Source organism: Haliotis rubra, unplaced genomic scaffold (genome assembly GCF_003918875.1).
Source record: "Haliotis rubra isolate DU_JTF1 unplaced genomic scaffold, ASM391887v1 Scf254, whole genome shotgun sequence".
Taxonomy (NCBI): Eukaryota; Metazoa; Mollusca; class Gastropoda; order Lepetellida; family Haliotidae; genus Haliotis; species Haliotis rubra.
The window spans coordinates 84993-111405 of record NW_025766603.1 but is presented as its reverse complement, the minus strand read 5'-3'; the positions used below and the strand labels follow the sequence as shown (position 1 = coordinate 111405).

At 41.3% G+C, this 26413-nt stretch overlaps 1 protein-coding gene across 2 annotated transcripts in view; it reads left to right on the top strand.

The window, feature by feature from the left end:
* Nucleotides 1-26413, top strand: part of LOC124279650 — an 83972-nt gene that overhangs the window by 17313 nt on the left and 40246 nt on the right. For both annotated transcript variants that reach the window (XM_046715486.1, XM_046715487.1), the window contains exons 3-5: nucleotides 1575-1759; nucleotides 4347-4844; nucleotides 6755-6943. In XM_046715486.1, the coding sequence (XP_046571442.1) occupies nucleotides 1575-1759; nucleotides 4347-4844; nucleotides 6755-6943 (872 nt within the window). The remainder of the gene's footprint in view (nucleotides 1-1574; nucleotides 1760-4346; nucleotides 4845-6754; nucleotides 6944-26413) is intronic.

Genomic DNA, 26413 nt, shown 5'->3' with positions numbered 1-26413 from the left:
CTATGTGGCGGAGGTCTATATATAATTTAGTCTGGACAACACAATCCAGTGATCAACAGCATGAGCATCGATCTACGTAATTATGATACGATGACATGTGTCAATTAAGTCAGTGATCCTGACCACCCGATCTCGTTAGTCGCCTCTTACGACAAGCATGGGTTACTGAAGATCAGGGGCGGTGGGGTAGCCCAGTGGTTAAAGCGTTGGCTCGTCACGCCGAAGACCCGGGTTCGAATCCCCACATGGGTACAATTTGTGAAGCCCATTTCTGGTGTCCCCCGCCGTGATGTTGCTGGAATATTGCTAAAAGCGGCGTAAAACCAAATTCAGTCAGACAGTCAGTCCTGAAGATCAATTCTAACACGGATCTTCACGGGTTCTGATTGTACCAGGACAATTCAGTGCAAGTTGCAGCAACAACTTTATAAAAGGGCTTTTACAGATACGTATTATTTTGGTAGGAATTTTTCACTTACAAATAGATCCGTAACTTACTACAACATGAATAATTTCAATTTTTTAAATCCCCCAAAATGATGATTGCATTTTAAAGAAGCAGTCTCATCTAAACATGTATTTCTGAAAAACAGTTTGTGTGTGCACAGCTGCATGCCGGAGATACGACATTTCCGGTGCCCCTTGCCCAGATATTGCTGCAATATTGCTAAAAGCAGCGTAAAGCTATACTTATATAGTTAGCTGTTTGTAACAGCAGATTAAGTACCTTTTATGCAAATGTTGCTACACCTCTTGGTAAAGCGGTCGGCGAATCAGTTCGCCATAAAATTAATATGAAATTATGAAGATGAAACTAAATACTCAGAAATTAATTATAAGTTGGCTTTGACAACTGAACTTGTCAAAGTGTGTAAAACACTATAAAATCATTCAAAGCAAACATGCGTGCGTTGTCTGAACAGAGTTACCTCCCTTGGATTGCTCTTGCTAAATGTATTTCACCAATGTTTGATCGTGTTAAATAATGAAACAGCTGGAAATTGTGGATTGGTGTGATGTATTTCATACAGGAAGCTGATTTTCTTGTGTTTCTGTGACTGTTTTCAGCATCGTAACGTTTTAATAACGTTTGTTATGTTTTGGTCCAAATGTATACTATTTTGTTTAGTTTTAGTTTAGTTATAGTTTATAGTAATACTAAAATAATAATTATTCTTACCATTACGATATGTACAGATTTGTATTGTAGAATGTAAAGAGATACTGAATAATCCATGATTAAATCCAGGTTAAGATAAGTCGTAAGAGGTGATTTAATAAATCGTGCGGCTTCATTGCTGGCGTATCATCGTGCCCTGTGTAGGTCGATGCTCATGATGTCAATCACTGGACTATCTGGTCCAGATTTGAATTTTTACGGACCGCCGTCACATAGCTCTGATACAGATTGTGGCTTTCAACAGACAGGAGAGGTGTCCGTTTGCTATTTGCTATACACACGCAACATGAATGTCGTCATCGTTTCTTGAATAAAAGCAACAAACATTCTTTATGAATTTTTATCAGGTATTGGCAGATAGATGTTACATATAGCATGTGTCAATTTGTTGTAGACGTACTCACAATAAGATCTCTGCGCTCACGAAAAATGGACCCGGAAGTGACCAGCATAGCGTCGGAACCCCTGCTCTCGTTGGATCGAGATATCGACACGTTTGTGCGAGACTTCAAAATAGACGATTCAATTTCGGATATATTTGCAATGGAAGAAGAACCAAAGCCTACAAAATCAAAGCAGGTAATGGCGTTAAGTTATGTCAACCAATTAAAAACATGACATGGAACACACATAATGTGAGTGAGTGAGGCTTTACGCCGTTTCTAGAACTATTCCGGCAATATTATGCCGGGGGTCACCAGAAGTAGGCTTCACACATTGTGCACATGTAGGGAATCGAACCCGGACCTTTTGCTTGATGAGCAAACACTTTACCCACTAGTCTACCCCACCGCCCCACATTAAATGTGAACAATTCTTGATCGTACATTGAATGAATTGGTGAGTATAGTTTTACGCCACTTTTAGCAATATCAACATAGAGAAGCAATATCATGGCGGGGACAACAGTAACGGGCTTCACATATGTACACGAAATCAAACCCAGGTATTCGGTGTGACGAGCAAACGCTTTAACCACTAACCTACCCACCACCAAAACCCAAGTGGTCCCCCCTCGTAGAAGCAGCGAGTGACAACAAAATAATGATCGTTTGTTACACAACGTTTTAATCAGAGTCTGTCGATTTTTAGTGACTGTGCAAAACTTGGTTTTGTTGCAGTCATTAGGTTTTGAGTAAGCAGTTTGTGAGAAATTCATCGGTCTCAAATGAAGTCAAACGGACTGCAGTTCACAGTTCACGATAGTTGATTTTATGTCCTCTTACATACACGGTGTTGCACAAATAGAGTTATTTCCCTCTTAATTGTTGCTGGCCGATAGACCGATGCACCAAATGACTCGCATGTTAGTGAGGTGAGGTGAGGTGAAATTGGGTTTAACGTCGTGCTTGAGAATATTACGACATGCATGCGTGTGTATGTGTATGTGCAGCTGCTTGTACTAGCCCAGACTGAAGCTGGTTTTATAGTGCTAGCCCACTGAGTTACCGTGCCGCAGTGAAGCATGAATACCCCACTCAGACACATTATACTGACTCCGAGCCGACCAGTCCTTGTTGTACCCATTAATGCCGAGCGCCAGGCAGGGACCAACAAGTACCATATTTTAACGTCTTTTGGTATGACGCGGTCGGGGATCGAACCCACGACCTTCCGCTCTCTGGGCGGACGCTCTAACCACTGCACCACGGAGGCGGCTCTCGCATGTTAGTAATTCAATATCATCATGTAATAGTCTTCCTTTGTTAAACATCCATTAAGTACTACATCTGGACCACCACCATAGAGAAGATCCGGCTCAGAATTGATCTTCAACAAACCATGCGTGTAATAAAGGTAGCTCAATGGCGGCTCCGGCATTTTGAAAAATGGTCGGGGATGGGATTGCATATGGCCGAGGGCGTAGTTATTGAAATAGAATTGGTCTTCAGCACCCATGCTTGTCGTAAGAGGTGACTAACGGGATGGAGTGGTCAAGCTCCCTGACTTGGTTGGAACATGTCTTCGTATTCCCTCATGCTGTCAATACCCCGTGAAGATCCAAGTTAGAATTGGTCTTTAGCAAACCATGCTTGTCGTAAGAGGTGACTAACGGGGTCGGGTAGTCAGACTTTGGTTGACACTTGTCATCGTTTCCAAAATGCTGATGATGTTAGTCATTGGATTGTCTGGTCCAGAGTATTTAGAGACCGAGGCCATATAGCTTTAATATTACTGCAACAAACAAAGATGATAGTGTCAGTTAATGGACTGCCTAATCCAATCATAGTCTGTTTGCGGTGAAAACGTACCGATGAATTTCACTTTAAACAAAAATGTAAATCAAATAAAGAGAAATTAAGATTACGATCCTCATAATTTTACCTTGCCATTTCAAAATTTAAATCTCAGATTTTTATTCAACTTAGGTTAAAAGTTGTTTAAGAAACGATCATAGTTTCAAATCGCTATTATTGGTTTGTATTACAAGGGGGTATGCACATTAAATGAAACACCGAGAACAAGGAGGGTTGGTCTAAGTTAACGCTCATCACGTACCGCACGTGCGTTTGTTTCACTGTTCCAACTACTGCGCTTACCCCCTTGTAATACAAACCAATATAAGCGATTTGAAACAATGATCGTTTGTTAAACAAAGTTTTTCATAAGTTGAATAAAAATCTAAGATTTAATTTGTAAATTGCCAAGGTAAAATTATGAGGATTCGCAATCTTAATTTCACTGTATTCGATTTACATTTTTTTTAAAGTGAAATTCACCAGTACGTTTTCCCTGCAAACAGACTATCTAAGCACATATGATCTAATATTGACATTTCGCTTGTCGAACCACGAAATCCTTTCATATATTCAAACGTTGCCGAAAACAAATAATTTGAGAGATTATTGCGGGTTTTTATAACCCTAGTGTCTTAATGATTTTGTACTGGCATTGACCAAGAGTGAGTGAGTAAGTTTGGTTTCTCGACGCTTTGAGCAATATTCTAGCAATATCACGGCGGGGCACACCAGAAATGGGTTTCACACATTGTACCCATGTGGGGAATCGAACCCGAATCCTCGGCGTGACGAGCGAACGCTTTAACCGCTAGGCTACCCCACCACCAAGAACTACCGATTACTCGATTTCTGTTCAATGTTCCCAAACACCAATATAATTAACGAGTATATTTATGCATTCAGTTCCGTATGACCATTTCTTTCAGAGCGCTGGACTACGCTCACAAGGTCCGAGCCAAGCCAAAGGTTGGAAGAAAACATGTCGACGAGCTCAATCTGTCGACAACATCCTTGAAGCTGCTGGAGTCGGTTCTACCAGTTCCAAGAAGCAGAAGACATTCGGCAGTATATTTTCCCGCAAACCAAAGGCGAAATCCGAATCTCGAAAAAATAAAGTTCTAACATGGCATACGGATACCAATAACATGCCTCAACCAACGTCAGAAACAAAACAAAGGGGAGGTAACTCTAAACCTTTTCCTGACAAAGTTGAGGATGTCGACGGTGGCTACATGACCATGAATAAAGCTGTGTACACAGGTGTGAATCCCACAAAGAGCAGCACGAAAGACAAGGTTTTTGAAAAGGAGCAAAACTCTAGCCATCTGGACAGTGGATATGCTGTTTTACACACTGTGTGCACACAAAACTCCACGTACGATGCACTGGTGCAATGTATTGACAGAGGCCGACAGGAGGATTTGGTAAGCAGATCAGTTTTAGTGTTATTGTGTATAGGTGAACACATTATTTAGTATTCACTGGATATACAATGCGTACATACTCAAATACCCGTGAAGGTCTAAGTTAGATTTGATATAAAAAGACAATAGGGCAAAATTCTTCTTAAGTGAGTGAGTGAGTTTGGTTTTACGCCGCTTTTAGCAGTGTTCCAGCAATATCAGGGCGGGGGACACCAGAAATGGGCTTCATCCATTGTACCCATGTGAGGAATCGAACCCGGATCTTCAGTGTGACGTGCTTACGCTTTAACCACGGGGCTACCCCACCGCCCCTAAAATTCTGTTTAAACTGACGTGCAAAGGAAAGTACACACCTGATGCTTTGGTAAAATATTTTCCTAAAAACAGCTTAATATTTAGAAAAGTGTTTTGATTGTGACTCACAAGTCACAAACACTGTGTACGTGTTGCAATAACACCGTAGATATCCTACCCAATTGGAACATTAGGTACATAGTACATAGCCATCCCGTGAAGATGCGAGTTAGAATTTATCTTCAGCAACCCATGCCTGTCGTAAGAGGCGACTAACGGGATCGGGTGGTCAGGCTCACTGACTCGGTTGACACGTCATCGTATCCCAACTGCGTAGATCGATGCTCACGCTGTTGCACACTGGATTGTCAGATCCAGGCTCGATTATTTACAGAACGCCGCGATATAGCTGGAATATTGCTGAGTGCGGCGTAAAACTACACTCACTCACTCATTCGAAACGACTTCATTCTCACTTCGTTAACGCGCTTTGAGCAAGTGAGACAAGACTATGACATGACGACACATGTAATAAAACTATGGACCACCAACAACCACAGATGGAACACCTGACCGTGGACCCAGCAGGATTTACGCCATTGCTGCTGCTGGCGACTTCTCGTTGAGCAGACATTTTAAACAGTCATACATAATTCACGATTACAACAGGGCTAAACATGGAACTGCTTCAAATGACGTGGTCGTACAATAGCCCCTTGCATGACCCCAAACACGCCATTCCTCAACCTACTGCTGACTGTTGCAAATCAAGCCGAAACTATAGATGAACATATTCCACGAATAAAACAGACACACATGGCATAGTCCAACAATAGAGAGATAATTAGCCCTCGCGCTCTGAGAACTTTAAGTCTTTAAGTGTTCCCAATATTAGATTCATGTCAACCTGAGGTATTTACGCCTGTGAGTCTGTGACCGGATTAGAGCGACTCGAAAGACACGGTTCTTGAAAAGGATCTAAACTCTAGCCATAATCTGGACAGTGGATATGCTGTTTTACACGCGGTGTGCACAATTGCGTAGAACGATGCTCTTGATGTTGATAACTGAATTGTCCAGTCCAGACTCGCGTATTTATACACCGCCGCTATGGGTCAGGATTATTGCCGAAGGCAGCGTTGAACAACAAACAAATAGTCTTAAATAGGGTGGGGCGGTGGGGTAGCCTAGTAGTTAAAGCGTTGGCTCGTCACGCCGAAGGCCCGGGTTCGATTCCCCACATGGGTACAATGTGTGAAGCCCATTTCCGGTGTTCCCCGCCGTGATATTGCTAGAACATTGCTAAAAGCGGCGTAAAACCGAACTCACTCACTCTTAAATAGGGTACACAGTGCCTTTTAAAAAGTGGTCAAATGTAACATACATATATAGGATTGCACTTTCTCAGTAAATTACAGATTTCTCGTATTCAAATGGTTGAGTCCATTATCTACATTTCATTGTGTCTTGCGTTCTCTTTTATACCATAGTAATATTGCCAAGAAGACTACTAAGCATAATGTGCACTGATATAAAATGGATGTTTTCCGCCAAGTCTGAAACCAAATCGGTATTTTTCTAAGCTGAAGTTCTTAATGAATAAATCTCTTTGTCAGATTCATGACCTGAGCACCATGCCACCAGAGGTCGCCTACACTCTCTGCGACGTCCGAGGTAACACTATACTGCACAGGTGTGTTCTGAAGAACAAGGCCAACTTTGTGTCAGCTATAGTCTCAATACATCCGGGCCTTCTTTCACGTCAAAACAAAGAGGAGATAACCCCAGCTGAATTGGCTGTAAAGGTAGGTTGTCGGGGCGGGTACAGAGCTTAGACACAAAACCTGGTAAACTGAACAGTCTAGTCTGTCTCACAGTCCCTGAACCATATTATTTTCCCTACTGTCCCTACCCTGAACCATATTATTTTCCCTACTGCCTAGCCCTCTCTGCAATGTAGTCTGTCTCACAGTGCCATATTATTTTCCCCTACTGCCTAGCCCTCCTTGTCTCACAGTCAATGCCATATTATTTTCCCTACTGCCTAGCCCCTCTAAGGTCCCTAAATGAAGCCCTGAACCATGGTTCTGAATCTCTGGTCTTTGGTCTCCCTGGGGCTCCTTTTTAATTTAAATGGGTTTGTTTCTTACTATCAAAATGATATATACATGTATTCAGAGACTAAGCGTTAGTCTACGAACATTACTGTGCCTGTGACATCGTCCTGACTGACTAAGTATGTCCAGTGACATATTATAGCGCATACAAAATACGTTCAATGCAACCTAAATTTCGACAGATTCGATTATCGGAGGAAAGAAAGTATTACAAGTGAAGCACATTCGTAACTACTCGCCTCTTTCTGTGACCTACAAGAAGACTCGTACCTGTATAGTACGCCATTATTGCCAAGATTCGTGGCAAACCAATCAAATCTTGCGTTGTAAAATGTGTAATGAGTCAAATAGTTCCTTTGCGATTATCGGTCTTCATTATTATTTCCGTGATTATAAACTTATCTTGTTACTGATATTTGTTAAGGACATGAGAAACTTAAAGTGACTTTCGTGTTGTATTATAAATTTCCAGGAGTAGCCATGTTTGGAAATTCAGAGTTATCTTTCCTTGGAAATAGTCCTGGAATACTTTCATCTCCGTGCCCTTTTGCGCTTAGACAAGGCCCAGTCGTGAACATGGTCACGAGAAGGGTACGAGTCGCCATCCGACTTGCCTCGTATTTTTCAATCTCAACTTCCTTGGAACCACACAACTCTTGCAGCCATTTAGTCGCACGAAGTTAATGTGGCTTTCCCATCCTTACGAGGTACCCATTTACAGCTGGGTGGACTGGGACACATGGTCACAGTACTTTGTCCAAGTTCACTGCACGTTGCTGTACCCGGAACTAGGTGTTTGCACGTATTCATGTGGCCACCAACTGGTCATTTACCAACGGATTCGTGGGTTCTTTTAAGTGCACAGTGTTGTGTACTGTACACTAGGGGTTGGGTCAACACTGAAAGAGTCAAAATTGACTCCAGGGTTTTACACCCAGTCACAGGTGGGCACGATCCCGGCACCTTAAGCTCGCTGGACCACTTGCCTGGCGCCTTAGAAACACATTGGGGTATAATATTTCTATAAAAATCACAGAAAGTGAAAAATGATCTGTCATTTTGTACCTCTTGGATAATTGTATGCTCTCAGATAATGTCATATAAAATATATTGAGTGCAGACACTTGTCTGACCATTCAGTATTTAGTTTGAACCCTTGGCATCATTTATGAATAAGTGAAAACATTAGAATAAATTATGTCCTTATGATTACGTCATCTGAAATGGGTTGGGTAGTGTCTCCAAATCAAGCTCTTTCAGTAAACATCATGAGCGGGTGGGGGCTTCTTTTGGGTCTCTTTAACAAGTTTCAAACTGCATTTTTATGCACTTTAATATCTACGTTCGATTCTAGAGGACTTCTGCCTATCTCAAACACACAAAATGTTTCTTGTATATTTTGTTTCCTGAAGTTTGTTATGCATTTATTGCAGATTTTGCGTTTTTGGGGGTGTATAAAGAGTCAAACAAAATGGGGATCGTGAGGCTGGAGCATGGCAAACGCGATTTGCTTGAGGTTGACAGATAACATGTAGAAAAAATAAAATATAAAAACAGCTGCATTTGTATAATTTTCAAGGTGAGGCCGACTACTTTTGGGACGCCCCTCGTATATCATTAAGTACGTCACGGATATCATTTTGGTCACTGGTGCGTCGAATTGTGGTGTGTTTCCTCAACAGGAGTACCATCCTTTTGAGAGCTATATATTTCAGATGTCACACGTTAATAAACATCCAAACAAAACACACACACACACACCCCTCCCCGCAGACACACAAACACCCACACCCCGTACCAACACCCACGAAATTTGATAAATAAGGTAAATAAATCTAAACTAAGGAATTGTACGCTATAAAAAAGCCCAAAGGCTCGCTGCCCACAAAAAGAACGAAACAAACAAAAGCAAAAACGGAAATAACCCCCCACTAACCACGGTGTTAAATTGCTTTCAGCAACTGACGTCACAGAGTGCATGCTTTTTAACATTTATTTTAACGGGAGGCATCAATAGGAATTTCCGACTGTGCTATATTTCTACAATATATTTGTTGACATCACACCATCTCATTCTGTCTAGTCGTGTTCTATATTTATCATATATTACCAATTCTGGCAATAATACCTCGTGGCAAGTCATGTCATTCTGCAATACATGTATATCGGTACACACGCAGAGTCGTGCTCTGATAGTGGTAATTTATGGTCGGTAACCATGGGAACTGGTGCGATTATGGATACTTAACAGAAAGCTGAAGTTCTGAGAATGTACAGGGCAAGCTAACTGAGAGTGGTATCTTTACAGAATTATCACTGGAAGGAATGCTCACTCACAAATGCTTGACTAAGCCAACATTTGAAAATTGAAATATAGTAAAAACACACGAAGCGTTAGCGCAGCAGACCCCGGGAACCAGGCAGCAGTGGATTTCCCTCTCTCGTGTTAAGACGGGTTTCCAGTGTTTGACGCGGTCCGCAATGATCGGACCGGCGCCCAGTCTGCTTGTTTCCGCCTTCTGAAGGTTAAAGCGCACTGCAGGGCTTATAAGTCAAAATGCGTTTACTCTGAGATTACGCCTGATCATCCAGTGTATGGAATTCACAGCAAGTGGTACAACATACCTAAACAGGATATCAGTCATAACAAAACAATTCCTGACCGATTGTTAATTGCTGTTTTAATTATTCACAGTCAAGTTTACAGGTTTCCAGTGCTGTTTTCTAGCACTATCAACAGGATAAATAGGAGGTTAAACAAAACAATTACCGATTGTTACATTGCTGTTTAATTATTCACAATGTCAAGTTTACAGATGACCCGTTTCCAGTGCTGTTTTCTATGTTACTATAGGACATACGACGGGAACAAACAGGGTAAGTCTATGTTACAGTTTGGGAGGTACGACGGTCAAGCGCTACGACTGTCGTAAGTCTATGTTACAGTATAGGAGGTACGACAGTCTAGCGTTACGACTGTCGTAAGTCTATGTTACAGTATAGGAGGTTCGACGGTCTGTGAAACGGGACCCCGGACTACGACGTAGGCATTGTGGCCATGCCCAAAATGGGTTTGTTTTGGAAGCTGATTAGGAAATTCTAGTGTTTTGTTTTGTATTTCCAACCTCAGCCAGCAGGCGAAAGCAATAAATAAATAAATATAAAAATGTATTCTCTTATTGTGTAACTTATTTTATGGAATTTTGAAATATAGATCTCTTGGTAATAGTCTTTAGATTAATTAATACAGTTTCCTTTTTTCTTCGAAAACATTTTTTTCTGTAAATGTAGATGGAGAAGGTGTCTGTATGGGTATCAGTATTCTGTTTGTCACATCAGTTAATAAAATTCCACAGCAGAAGAAATTGAGATAAGAAAATGCTATATATTATGCAAATTCAGGACGGGCAGGAGATGGAAAACACGGACAAATATGTGGAAAGTCTCATGGGTCATGTGATTTAAAAACTTTCATTTGAACTCTGAAATTGATCACATTACATCTATATAGATTCAGTTCACTTGCCTTTTTACTTTTTAGCTACATTCACTGCTTAGAGTGGAGGTTAAACACGTTTTCAGCTTCTTTCGAGCAATACAGGCTGCTGGAGATCTTAAATGGATTTCACTTATTGTAGCTTTTGGGGATTCGAACCCGGCCTAAGCTTGACAAGCGAACGCTTTACAGTTACATGATGTATTGAAAAGCTGAACGTGTTGCAGATGGAGATACATTTGTGAAGCCTACGAGTGGGGGACATTGTCCCAAGTGACCGAGGGTTAGAATATAGAGGAGTTGGAGATTCGAATCATTATCCTGATTCTGCTAAGGGACGCAACTCGAAACGACTAACTGCGGCATATCAGACGAGCTACGGTTCCTTATGTGTCCTCATACTACTTCACAGCCTATCGCAGATTATCATGATACCTCTTATTACACAGAACTAATATCCCCCCTCCCCCCCTTAAAAAATAAATAAATGTATTAAAGTTAAAATGAATAAAGATAAATAAATAAACAAGTCTGAAATAAATATTTATCCACTGACATTGAAAAAAGTCTCTGCAAATTATGAAAACTATAGGTCACGGAAAATGTACCGTAAATCAAGAAGCTCGTTGTGACTTCGTCATCACGAAGTGCTCCTTGAGTATACTCATTCCTGTCATGTCGTGACGTCATGTCGTGACTCCCTCTACTTAAATGTACACTATCAACTTAATAATCCCAGGATTGATAGATTCAGGTATGGAGTGGTTGTAATATTGAACAATATCACAGGGAGACGGCGATTAATGGTGCTTTTGTGCCCAGTCCCTTTGTCCTCTTCGGACAATCAAATATGAATAAAACAAACAATACTACACTTTGCTTAAAGGTACCCTACCAACCATTGTTCTGTCTAGTTAAAAAACATAGTGATTTGTTCCATGTGTGAAACTTGGGAAGCGTCTCTATGTTATCAGGTTAATCACGAACTCGTAGCTTGATGCGCATAATGGAACTGGACAGGAGTACTAGATCCGTGTTAAAACTGGTCTTCAGCAACCCATGCTTGTCTCAAGAGGCGACTGACGAGAACGGTGGTCAGGCTCGCTGACTTGGTTGACAGGTGTCATGGTATCCCAATTGCGTAGATCGATGCTCATGCTGTTGATCACTGGACTGCGTTGTCCAGGTTCGAGTATATACAGACCGCCGCCACATAGCTGGAATATTGCTGAGTGCGGCGTTAAACAACTAACCAACCAATCGTACAATGAGTGGAATGATATACTGCTGATGGTGTTGATCACTGGATTGCCCAGAGTCGATCATTTACATACGCGGCGTTAATAAACAAACAGGTGTACAAGCCAAACGACCTGGTACCCATCTACAGAAAAGATCTGGACGCCGTGGCACTTTTAGTGTAGTGTGTAAAACTGTGGCAGTGACAATGAGCAACATAAAGTTAGTATTTCATACTTTTATGACATAAAATTTAAAGTAGCATTGAAACAAACTGGTAATTTACGGGCTATGAAAATAATAGCTGGGGATGCCTATTTGTGGGACACACAACCCCTTTAATGCTGGAAAAGAGAATTACATGTGAATATAAAACATCGACAAGCCTCGGTCATCCCCGAAAGAGATTCCATTGGGCAAAAGGCAGAATAGAGTCCCAAGGTACATGAACAGATCACTGAACGATGTTTGCGAAAAGAGGAAGCATGTTTTGCCTTACCGGTAGCACATGCCACTCATGAAATCCACATGGGGCTAATAATAGTGAGTGAGTTTAGTTTTACGCCGCTTTTAGCAATATTCCAACAATATCACGGCGGGGGACACCAGAAATGGGCTTCACACTTTATACCCATGTGGGGAATCTGCCAACTTGAGTTGTCACGCGTATGATATTGAAATGTATTTTCATGTGCTTTTGGCCATGAGGCCTTATCACAGAATAAACTTGTCTCTTGTCACATGTGGCGAATCGAACCCGGGTCTTCGGCGTAACGAGCGAACGCTTTAACCACTAGGCTACCCCACCGCCCCTGAGCTAATAATAGAAAGAAGATAGATCGTGCAACCACTTTTAACCGAATCAGTAACTATATTACAAATAAGTGCATTTAGTTTATCTCGTCAAGAAAGAAATACAATCAAACACCTTTGTATCGAAATTCAATGTGACGAACCTCCGGCTGTCTCGAGATAAAGCTTGGCCCCAGCGTATTAGTAATTTAGTCACTTATCGGATTTATGTCGAACCTTGATAACTCGAAGTATTTAAGTAGGACCCTTTCACTTCGACACAACGGTAGGGCATTGATAAGCCTAATGGTTAAAGCGTCCGCGCGTAACGCTGAAGACGGGGTTTGATTCCCCAAATGGGTAAAATGCGTGAAGCCCATTTCTGGTGTCCCCCGCCGTGCTGGAATATTTCTAAAAGAGGCGTAATACAATACTCACTCACTCTCTCGACACAATGGTGTTTGAGCGTATTTACAGGTCACCATCTAATAGGTGGACTATCGGCCAGTGTGGTATTAACCAACAACGGAATCGGCTTAGTTGATGGGTTCTTGTTCAATAACACCGTCCTATTTACCTATCCGAAGGAAGCCACATGCTGATATATTTTCGTATCAAGTCAACATCTCTGTTCGTATAGCTATTAATGTTTCCGAAAATAAACCTGATCATCGATTAACTCTCGCTGCCAGCCATTTACAACCGGTGTCATATCCAGATTGGGAGAATATCGACCGGTCGGTGACGTTATGTCACTGAATATTCTGTGTTGTGTAACATCCTGTGTTTGGTTGGCACTAAAGTCGGTACAAAGTTTGCAATATTTTTGCTATTGTATTGGTTGCTTCGTTGGTTTGTTGTTAAACGCCACACTCAACAGTATTCCAGCTATGTGGCGGCGGTCTGTAAATAATCGAGTCTGGACCTGACAATCCAGTGATCAACAGCATGAACATCGATCTGCGCAAATGGAATGCAATGACATGTGTCAACCAAGTTAGCGAGCCTGACCACCCGATCCCGTTAGTCGCCTCTTATGACAAGCATGGGTTGCTGAAGACCAATTCTAACCCGGATCTTCACGGGTGCTATTGTACAGTACATTATATAAGTCGAATATTTAAAGGGTATTGTGATATAGCCGTTCTTGAGAGCACAGTAAACTACTGTTATATCGATCACAAAGGGACCAATAGTTTTCGTTCGTAATAAAACGTTATTGGTTTTACGATTTTCGACTAGAAAGACAGATAGTGGTCGGAACAAAATAAAATCAAACCAACCTTTCGTTATATCTGTCAGTTCGTTCTATCCGTCAGTTCGTTATATCCAACTGTTCGTTATATCCAACAGTTCACTAAATCGGTCAGTTCTCAGTTCGTTATATCCGTCAGTTCGTTATATCCGTCAGTTCGTTATATCCAACAGTTCATTATATCCGTCAGTTCGTTATATCCACCAGTTCGTTATATCCATCAGTTCGTTATATGCAACAGTTCGTTATATACATCAGTTCGTTATATACAACAGTTCGTTATATCCAACAGTTCGTTATATCCGTCAGTTCGTTATATCCACCAGTTCGTTATATCCGTCAGTTCGTTATATCCACCAGTTCGTTATATCCGTCAGTTCGTTATATCCACCAGTTCGTTATATCCAACAGTTCGTTATATCCACCAGTTCGTTATATCCATCAGTTCGTTATATGCACCAGTTCGTTATATACAACAGTTCGTTATATCCTCCAGTTCATTATATTCATCACTTCGTTATATGCACCAGTTTGTTATATCCAACAGTTCGTTATATCCAACAGTTCATTATATCCGTCAATTCGTTATATCCAACAGTTCATTATATCCGTCAGTTCGTTATATGCACCAGTTCGTTATATCCGTCAGTTCGTTATATCCACCAGTTCGTTATATCCGTCAGTTCGTTATATCCGTCAGTTCGTTATATCCGTCTAGGTTTCTGGCTGATCTAAGGGACTCAACTCTGCACGTCGGATCTCGCGACGTAGACGAAAGCAGGACCAGCAGTACGAACGTGCCCCAATGTTGCAGACAAAACAATCAAAACAATAATTCAGAACTGACTTTATAATACTGACTTAATTATATTTGTTTGATTAATGAGTGTATAAAAGTGAAAACAGTTGTCCAAACTGGAAAAATCCGAGGGGCGTTTAAATATACTAATTTCGCAGACTTTTTTATTCATTAATACAGAAAAACCCTGCAGACATTAACATAAAACAAATTTTGCACATGTTATATTTTGGATCAAACTTTCTCAGTAAAGAACAGATTCTTATACTTTTTGGACTGAGTCACATGTCAGCGATCTAGCCCACCCAGCCACACAGTGGGCTTCCACTCAGTGGGAGACTGTAAAAGTATAATCCCAAATATAACGCATGATGCATTTAACCACTTTCTTAATGGCATTGTGTATTAATAAACAAATTATTTGGTTGGCCAATGACAGGCCACGGATTTTGCATTTATTCATAACAAAATGCATCATGGTTACTATAAATCGATGACGTTAACCGTTGGCTGCATCACTGTCCGGCGCGTTTTCCTGAGTGCGTACGGTAGTTTGAAGATGTGGAAAAGTTGCCTCCGGCCTTAACCAGCTCGCAACGTTTGATCAAATAACTAATGCTACGAACACATTTACCCCTTTCCTCGACAACATTAAAACCCCTAGAGACATTTTCAGGAAAAGGCCACGCCATTATTCTTCTCGTGCCTGAGATACTATTGAGTATTTAGTATTGAATTTAGAACGTGAGGCACGGTTTAAACAAATTAAAGCGATAATCAAATATCCCTCGGTTACTAATGTCAGATCGTCTTCAGCTGATTGTGTGAGTTCATTTCTCCGGTCAGATAATAGCCGAACCTCGCGTATCCGCTTATTTCTCAAATATTGTCCGAATAAACGAATTTTCAGAATTCTTAAACTCGTGTCAGTTAATCCTCTACCCAAATTCTACTTAGGAAATATATTTCATTGTGCGTAACATACTGATAGATAAAACAGTTACATTGTACCCCTTCAGCGAATTCTGGTGTACGAGTGAGTGAGTTTGGTTTTACGCCGCTTTTAGCAATACTCAAGCAAGATCACGGCGGGGGACACCAGAAATGAGCTTCACACCCTGTACCCATGTGGGGAATCGAACCCGGGTCTTCGGCGTCACGAGCGGACGCTCTAACCACTAGGCTACCCCACCGCCCCTCTGGTGTGCGGACGGGTGAAAACAATCTTGTTCCAAACTTGGTCGCCGAAGTTCATTTACAAACGTAAGTCGACTTTGCAATTGTACAAAGCAGCCTGGGCGTTGGCAGTCACACGATCCCCTCGGTGCTACAAGTGTCGTAAGTCAATGTTAATGTATGGAATTTACGATCACCTAAGTGCTACCACAGTCGTAAGTCTATGTTAAGGTATGGAATTTACGATGACCTTAGTGCTACAACAGTCGTAAGTCTATGTTAAGGTATGGGAGTTACGATCACCTTAGTGCTACAACAGTCGTAAGTCTGTATTAAGGTATGGGAGTTACAACCACCTTAGTGCTACAACAGTCGTAAGTCTATGTTAAGGTATAGGAGTTACGATCACCTTAGTGCTACAACAGTCGTAAGTCTGTGTTAAGGTATGGGAGTTACAACCACCTTAGTGCTACCACAGTCGTAAGTCTATGTTAAGGTATGGGAGTTACGATCACCTAAGCGCTGAGATCGTTTGTACAACCCACCCTAATATACGATGAACTTTGTGATTAAAAGCTATGTGCAATAACATGGCTAAAGTGACGCTGCGATAATATCCCCCTCCTTATTTGTAGGTGCGTGGTGATGAATTGCAAAACAAATATCGTCAAGTCCCAATTATGTATATCGATGCTCATGATGTCAATCACTGGATTGGTTGGTGCAGATTCGGTTTTCTACAGACCGCCTTCATATAGCTGAAGAAACAACTGCTGAGTTAAACAATAAACAAACAGATACGTTGTCATCATATATGGTTTCAGGTGATATTGTGACTTTACAATGGTCTGAAAATCATTGTAACGATATCTCTTAGACATCGCACATTACCCATGCGATGTCTCCTGTGGAAACCAGTTACGGATGATACACAGCGCCCTGCCACCGCTATACACAGTTCAAGCTATTTGTGAATTCTATCTTCCGTCTGTTTGCATTCGTTTGCCGATAATAAAACATGTCTTTGAAATTTCACATTTGTTTGTAGGACAATAAGTAAATACCAAACTTGTAGCCATTTTCAGCCATTACAAATGCCCTGCACCCACTTGCACGTTTTTTTAACAAAAATAGATGCCTTACATTCAAATTGATGTTTTCTCAGACTGATTGGACTTGAATGTTCACTTTCGAAGATACTTGAACATATTTCAAGTACATAACACAAATTTCCAAACTGGGCAAGGAGCACGGAGGCGTATCGGATAGGGGTGTTCTGGGGTTGCCCTCTTTCCCCGACCCTTTTTACATCTGGTCTTAAAGTAGCACTGGTAATAACTTGTGGCGTTTAGGATAGGCTTTTGAGTAGGCGCTCTAGATCTCTTTAAGGGATCAAGCAAAATGGGATCGGTTATGTGAAAAATGATTTTTTTTGGTGTCAGTGCTAGTAAAAAACCCATCAGATTATAAGGTAATGTGTTCGCAAGTGTATGATTGAATCTTGAATATTGTTTCGTTCCACTTTCATGTCAAACAGAAAACCATTGTAGCGAGCAATTCACCTGGTCATTGAACATGCTGCTGTCCTTAAATCAGTGTTGAAGACTGACGTCATTGGGTCATGCTTTATGGCGCGTTGTCGAACTGCATTAGCGTTGACGTTGGAGGATGTTGTATGTGGACAGGTCCTGAATTCCTAAGTGAGGTCGTGAATCAGAAACAGAATCCTTAAAAACCCAATATCCTTCACATAAAAATTGAAAATCGAATTGCAGGTTCAGGACTTCCCAGAGAGAATCTCCTACCGTGCACGACCTGTAGTCAAGTGGATTTATGTGTTTGATCTTCACACTTGGTTTCCCTTCTTCACGTGGGTAAATTGCCAGACGGTCATTGCCGGAGTCCCCAGGGTGATAGAAACATAGATTGAGCGATAAAGCCCTTCGGCTCGATAAACCATGAATTGCAAGGTATGTTAGTGTTGGAAGGGCGGTCAAGGGGAATAGGAAAGAGGGGATGTTGGATTGGGGAGGCAATTGCATTGCATATACATTCGAAGAAGACAAATACTCGTGTCCCCTGGCCACGATGTCAGTTTCTGCAAGTTGTTGTGAAGGGTTGGCTCCCTTGGGTACGCCAGGAATGTGTGATGATTCATACCAATTCCTGTTCGCCCCGTTTGTGTTTCTAAATTTGTCAGCACCTCGCTCATTGGTTTCCCCAGATTGACAAACCTCAAAGACCAGCGTTCCTTTGGGGTTTCCTCCCACGTTAAACAGACGCGCCGTGACGTAACTGGAACAGTGTTCTACGCGCCGTAAACCCACCTCCCTCGCTTACATTTTGCTATTGACAAAAGTATCATACCGTTTGCATGGGCAAATTACACAGAGTAGCGTAGACTATAGTGTTAATGTTACATGGATATTTTGGTAAGTTATAGAAATGGATGGTTCTTGCTTTCAAATATCACCAATTGTAATCCGTTTGTGGGATTGGAGGGAGAGGGGAAACTGCAAACGTAAGTCGACTTTGCCCTTGTACAAAGCAGCCTGGGCGTTGCGGCAGTCACACGATCCCCTCGGTGTTACAAGTGTCGTAAGTCAATGTTAAGGTATGGGAGTTACAACCACCTTAGTGCTACGACAGTCGTAAGTCTATGTTAATGTATGGAATTTACAACCACCTTAGTGCTACGACAGTCGTAAGTCTATGTTAAGGTATAGGAGTTGCGATCACCTTAGTGCTACAACAGTCGTAAGTATATGTTAAGGTATAGGAGTTACAACCACCTTAGTGCTACCACAGTCGTAAGTCTATGTTAATAAGGTATAGGAGTTACGTTCACCTTAGTGCTACAACAGTCGTAAGTCTATGTTAAGGTATTGGAGTTACGATCACCTTAGTGCTACCACAGTCGTAAGTCTATGTTAAGGTATAGGAGTTACGTTCACCTTAGTGCTACAACAGTCGTAAGTCTATGTTAAGGTATATGTTAAGGTATTGGAGTTACGATCACCTTAGTGCTACCACAGTCGTAAGTCTATGTTAAAGTATGGGAATTACGACCACCTTGGTGCTACAACTGTCGTAGGTATGTTAAGGTATGTGCTGGATATTGGGGAACGCCATATATACCAATGTTATTGCATCCACGTGTTCCAGGGAGAGGCTTTGAGAGTATGGTCCTTTCTGGGCCAGGGTCCAGGGTCCATGAGAGATCATCCGAATCATGTTCCCACTTTCTGTCAACTGTTGATCGTACAGAGCGTGCAGGAGGTCATCTTGAGCCATATCCAAGAAGTCTTTCATGACGAAAAATGTTTCAAAACGACAGCAGTAAAGTCAACCAGTAACGTTTGAAGATGCAGCTCATGGAAACTGGGCCCGTTTTTCTTTGGCTGACATATGACTTCATAATATTCCTCATGCGTCAATAAAATTGATAGTGTACGGTCGAAGGATTTCTGAAGTCGGGAATGGCAAAGGATTAGTGGTCCGATTCCAGGCCACGTTATAGCAAGGGATTTTAAAGATGGTAATTGTTGTTACCCTGTCTGACACACGGTATTGAGGGATAAAACACTCTGAGTCAGGACACATTGTTTGAGTGTGGTATTCATGGTAAATCGTTGGTGAGAAACATAAGACAAATCTTGTGACCATTCTACAAGATCGCTTGAAAGGTGAGGTGTCCGGACTAATAGGGTCGCCAGGAACGGGATAATCTTCTCCTTCCGTCGCATCGATGGCAAATCTTGTCACCTGATCGCCCGGAAGGCGAGGTGTCCGGAATAATAGGGTCGCCAGTGACAGGATAATGTTCCCCTTTTATTAGATACTCGGTAAACCTTGTCAACTCTCAACAAGATCGCCCGGAAGGCGAGGTGTCCGGATTAATAGGGTCGCCAGTAACAGTATAATATTCCCCCTTTATCAGATACTCGGCAAACCATGTCAACTCTCAACAAGATCGCCCGGAAGGCGAGGTGTCCGGATTAATAGGATCTTCAGTAGCGAGATAATCTTCGCATTTTATCCCATTCCCGGTAAACCTTGTCACCTCTCAACAAGATCGCCCGGAAGGCGAGGTGTCCGGATTAATAGGGTCGCCAGTACCTGGATAATAATTCTTCTCAATTTATCACATTCTCGGCAAACATTGTCACCTGACAACAAGACCATCCGGAAAGCGATGTGACCGGTCTATTAGGGTCAACAGTAATGGGGGTTCTCTGTAGTAGTGTATGTAGAAACTCTACTAAATCGTTTTTAATCCCCAGTCCTGAACAACTTACACAATCAGCTAAAAGATTTACGACTGTGCACTGACATCAGTTTATCTCACCGAACATCGACCAAAGCACTGAAGCATTCTATGTTTCGTAAATGCAGTGGAAATTCAATCAGAGTCGCGACCCTGTCAAGATTCTGTGTCCACAGTGGAGGCCAAGGAAGTTCTATGGGACTATTTGATCCAGCTTGCGGAATTCTGTTTACATCCATCAGGGGGAATGTATGGGTTCCAAATGCACTTTCAACTTTCCTCACGCTCCTATTGAAGTTGCACTTGTGTGGGCGAAGCTCGTGATGAAACCCTAGTATCAAAACCCTGGCCGAGTGCTGTATTTTTGCGTAGGAGTGATCGATATTTTCCTCTCCTAATGGTCTTCTTGGATATTATAAGCGATGCGTTATGAAGATGTTATTATTATAATGTTTAATAGATTATAAAAAAATAGAAAGCAACAGAGAGAGAGGTCTGGTGATCCTGGCACAGTCAGGCTGGTAAGGCTCATCATCAGCTCAGGGCCCTTGCCCCCTCTACACGCAACCCAGACAGCGAATGGGACTTCTCCCAGGAAAGTCTACCTAGTCGAACCCACCAAGAACTTTCCGGAGAATATGAAGGCTCCCCAACACTGCAGCCTTCTGCATTACCCAGAGTGTCAGAAGGGCTGTGCTCCTGGTGGAGAACCCGGGCACTCTCCTGATCTGTGCCAAGAGATCCTGATCTCTACCAAACCAAAGGCACAGAGAACAACGGGAGCCTGACGACAGTTTACCTGGGATGCAAGCTAGACAATAGCGAGGTCCGCATATTTAGCGTGATTTTCCTGAATCTTGCCCAATTATTATTATTGTTATCATTATAAAAACAACAACGTTTGTCCTTTGATGGAAGGTGTATATCTGTGACCGTGCACTGACATTTATTGCAATGATGACGATGACGATAGTAATAATTATCCAGACTTCTGCATTATTATCAATTCCCTGATAACTCACTCCATAGCAAATGACAATCCTTCCAAGCAAGAAGACCCATGGTCGTCGGGTCGACTTGATGGTTTGAATGGTCAGACTGGTTATCAAAGACGCCATTGGCCGTTGATCATGTAAAGCCTTTCAATGGCATGTATAGAAGGACTACACATAACTGGGAAAATCTGAGGATTCCACTTCTGTTCGTGTTGTTTAAACTTGATTAGTGTACATGAATTGTATAAAAAAAGACAAAGAAACAACAAAAACAAACAAACCCCCCAAAACCAAAACCCCCAAAACAAGCAAAAAACCATACATCCCCAAAAAACAAAAAACAACAACAAAAAAACAACAAAAACAAAAACAAAAAACAACAAAAAACAAACCCAAACAAACAAAACTGATAATGTTTTCATTTCTCGAATATTCTGTTACTGGAAACTTAAGACGTATCACATTTCAGATAGCTCTTTAAACGTAATGGAGTGGTAATGGCAAAAACCACATTGTGAAAACCTGTAGTATGTTTTTGTTCCAGATCATTTCCGTCTGTTGACATTATGTGATATGGGTTTTTATATGTATATTTTATAGGCATTTTTATATACCTCTTTCGATCCGTGCATTAACGACAGATCACATTTCAAAGTTGGACACCAGATTGTGATTTGCAACACACTAAAAGAAATAATTTCAGCAAATTCGTATTTCTCTTTCCCAAATGTAACATAAAAACAAAACCTGCACGTCTTTTTCCAATGGGAATTGGAGAGATGAATTTATTCCGGTCACAAACTCAAAGGCGCAAATACCTCAAGTTGATATGAATCAACTTAAAGACAGTTCTCAGAGCGCGAAGGCTAATTCTCTCGAAATACTTCCGCACATGGAATTACCCCTGCATCCAATAAAACCTTCTTCGTCGGTGTTTCAGTCACAGATAGCATCCCGTTGAGAAGCTATTGTTGGACTATGTCATGTGTGTCTACCACTATTAAAAGTAAAATTATGATATACTACAAGGCATAATACTGTAATTCCATGACTGTTTTTTAAATGAAAAACAACGCATAACTTGTTCAAGTCACATTAATGCTGAATTATTACCGACGGGATTTGAATTATACCAATCAGAAGAAGCAATTCATGTATTCTCCTTATAGACATCTCGTGAATAATTTATCCAAGATAGCTGTACCAGTGTGGGGTGACAATAAAAGAGCGATGTGCAGGTTATTTGTGTCTCCAAATTGATGCTTTACCAGGAGCCGCCGTAATTCAAGACCATGTTTGATGGTTACTACAAAAGCCTAAAGAGGGCAATTACAATATTTTCTACCAAATGGTGATTTATGCCATCCCGATATTAGAAATCGCCCAAAATAGCAGTGACATTTTGGCTATGATTGGTGGAACGCGACACTGAAGTCGTTATTTTTGGCAGCCAAACGCATTTGTCTATTGAGTAACTCCAGCATATCCATCGATAATACCAGAGCTTGTAACTTGGCTCAGCCCCTGTTGAGGCACCATCGAGTGCCAGATGGTGAAATGTCTGCAGAGTCTTGCATAATGCGCCTGTGTTGTATAACAAATAACCGCATCTTCTATACGCCCTTTAACCCTAATTACATCAGTCACTCACGCGTCTTGCGCCGTTGAGCAGCAAAGACGCTTGAAACCAGGCGCTAAATAAATGTATTATTATTATTAGTATTATCAAGTAATGGTCGTAGGCGTAAATGTGATAGATCCATATGCATATATGGTTAAAACATTTATGCATTTATTCAAGGCAGTAAACGTTCTATTCCCTAATCGAATATTAAAAATATAATCCGCCTACTAGAATTTTTTTCAAATAATAAGTGAATTCATATGGATGTGAGTTTTGTTTTTTTCATCTTCAACCGTATATTTTAGTGAATGATTTGAACTGATGATTAAAACCCACTACTTACACATAACGTTTACCGTTATGTCTAATATTCTTGAGAAATAGAACTGGCACGGACGTCTTGACAGAGGATTTAACAGAATGGAAGACCTCAGAATTGCTCACAGACTCTAGGCAACAAAGCAACTGCCGTGCATGTATATGATATTCTTCTTGATGAATCAAGTCATCATTTCATCACGTGATATCTATCTGACCACCGGAATGGAATCCCGCCAAAACGTCCTTGTGCTAATGTTCGTTTTAATGTATTATTTTTTGTTTTCGGAATTATTTTATGAAAGAGTCGTGATATCGTATCGAGTACAACGTGCTGCTTATTATGGATTCAAGCGGTCTTATGTTCGGAATTGTATCTTCTGGTTCGAAGCAGTTCCCAAACAAACCATGATGATCGCTTCCGGGATATGTTTGGTCCCAGAGCGATAAGCTGTCGTTTCCAGTCTAGGTTTGATCACCAACAAACCCCAAACAGATTGCTACACTTTGCTGGTTGTTTCCGGGTTTGGTTTTGACCCCAAACACTAGGTTGTCGTTTCCGGGTTACATTTTGTCCCCCGGAACTCTAGGCTGTCGTTTGCAGGTTAGGTTTGGTCCCAAGAACGCTAGGCTGTCGTTTCAGGTTAGGTTTGGTCCACAGAACACATGTTGTCGTTTCCGGGCTCGGCGTCGCCCCCAGAATACTAGACTGTCGTTTATAGGTTAGGTGTGGTCCAAGAACACATGTTGTCGTTTCCGGGCTCAAAGCACAGGCCCCGTTTAAGGTCAGGTGTGAAGTCCCCAGGCACTGGTTGGTCATTTCGGGTTAGTTGTGTCCCCATCTAGGTGTATAGAATTCACAATCGGGTGGTCACAATTAGTTCAGCTGATTGCGGGTACCCTGATGTCACTGGACAATGTCCACAGGGTCACCAACAGGATGGTCAGTAGACGAACTCTTTGATAAAACAAATAATTTGTCCCCACGCCCGTGTGTAGATGGGGAGATTCTAGATGAGGCCCCGATGGTCTCGAAACAAACTTAGTTTTTACTCAAATTTCAAACTGGTTTGACAATTTGAAACAGCTGAATTTTTAACTCAACTGCATTTTTATAATAAAACAGCCCAAACAACTTAAGTAATCCACCCACCAAACTCAAATTGTCTAGTATGTTTGAGTTTAATATCAATTTCAGTTCATTCTGCTAAATGCATTTTCTCTATTTGAGCAAAAAACTCGAACCTAAGTCAAAACTCAGACTTAAGTTTGTTTCGAGAAATCGGGTCCAGGTCTATTTTGGGCTTTTGCTTTATAGACAGGGATAGGAGGAATGGAAAACAACATGGTTCAGGTACTTTGAGGAAGACCAGATGTTCTGGCCATACTATTCACAGGCCGACGGCATACAGTTGAAATATGGCTGACAGTCGCCTTCAGCAACAAACAAACAGGACTGCCTGCTTTAAAAGCTCCTAAGCATTACCTTCCAGTGCCATAATCCAATCTGCGCTGACGAAAATAGAACGCTCTTCAATTAAACTACATTCCTTAACAGGAACAACACAAGCACTCAAGTATAATTTCTGTCGTAACACTCTCAACAATTTGCAACACAATTACCGCAGAGGAACACGATACGTGACTCATGTTTTCACGGGTTTCTCTAATTGAAATTTGCAACGTTTGGTGATAGACCAATGGGTACCACTCAGTCCAACGCTCGCGGTAATTGCTCTGAATTTGATTCCAGCTAAAAATAACCGCTCAATCGCCTTATTATGCTGCGATAACAGTTCCTCTACAAACGATAACGCATTTATCAACCGACATCAACTTCACAATGGCGTTTGTCAGTAAACATTACCGCTTGATGGAGCAATCCAGCCACCGAGTTAACAAGAAAAAATGACGTCAGGTTTCGTTTATTGCTGGCGATACGGCTGCTTGTGAATGAACGTTTCCCGAACGTCGTTAAAGAAATAAACTTAGATCTTTATTCATGAACATTTGCGTGGTCGTGTTTTTTGCGTGCAGTGATCGGCAAGAGAACCTTTGTAATGCGAGTTGGAAATTCAACACTTGGTGACTGTCTGATCCAATTCCTGTTTGTAATGTTTGTGCGTTCTTGCCAATGTTAGGCGTGTATTTTAGTTAACCTCCAAACAGTTTGGTAAACGTCTTAAACGTTTGTTATGCCTGATTATGCAAGGAGAGGTCAATGGCTCTTCAAGAAGTGTCATTCCATCTGAGGAAAAATGTCTTTCTTTGACAGTTATTTCATACCAAATTGATGTGTATTTTCTGACTTCATAACAATGTCTGTGATATCGTGGGCAGTGAGTGTCCTGTGTTTGCCGTTAGGGAGGGAGAGTTAGGGTTGGGGTGGGTCTTGACGTATTTCGTGATGCCCCACAGGATTTAGAACCTTCAGTGTTTGTTGGCTGCAACAGAATCCGGCGGATTATTGAAGTTAACGGGAAAATACTCGAAGCAACGTTAACAAGTAAATACTGGGAATTTCAACTTGAAGCAACGAGAATATACTCGAAGCAACGGGAAATTAATTCAAGTAACGATGAATTAATCGAAGCAATGAAAAGAAAAAATTAATTGAAGAAACGAGAAAATATTCGTAGGAACGAGTTAATACTCGAAATTTCAAATTTTTAAAAGAAACTCGAAGTAACGAGAAAATAAATAGTCGAAGCAACGAGAAATTAATCGAAGCAACGAGAAAATAATCGAAATAACGAGAAAATACTCGAAGAAACTCGAAGGAACGATAAAAATATTCGAAGCAAAGAGAAATTAATCGAAGCAACGAAAAAATAATCGAAATAACGAGAAAATATTTGAAATACGGAGAAAATTATCGAAGAAACACGAAGGAACGAGAAAATATTCGGAGCAACGAGAAATTAATCGAAACAACGAGAACATGAACGAAATAACGAGAAAATATTTGAAGCAACGGAAAATTAATCGAAGCCACCAACAAAATAATCGAAACAACGAAAAATGTCGCTGAAAAACATATTTTATGCTACAAAAAAGGCAAAATTAGGCTTTCAAAATTCGCTGCTGGTTATATGAGTAACCGGATTGTCTTAGCCAGCATCGTTTATGCAAACGCCGTTGTCTCATAGCTGGACCTCTTTCTGAGTGTGGAGTCAATGTGTGATTTGTCTCTTTGT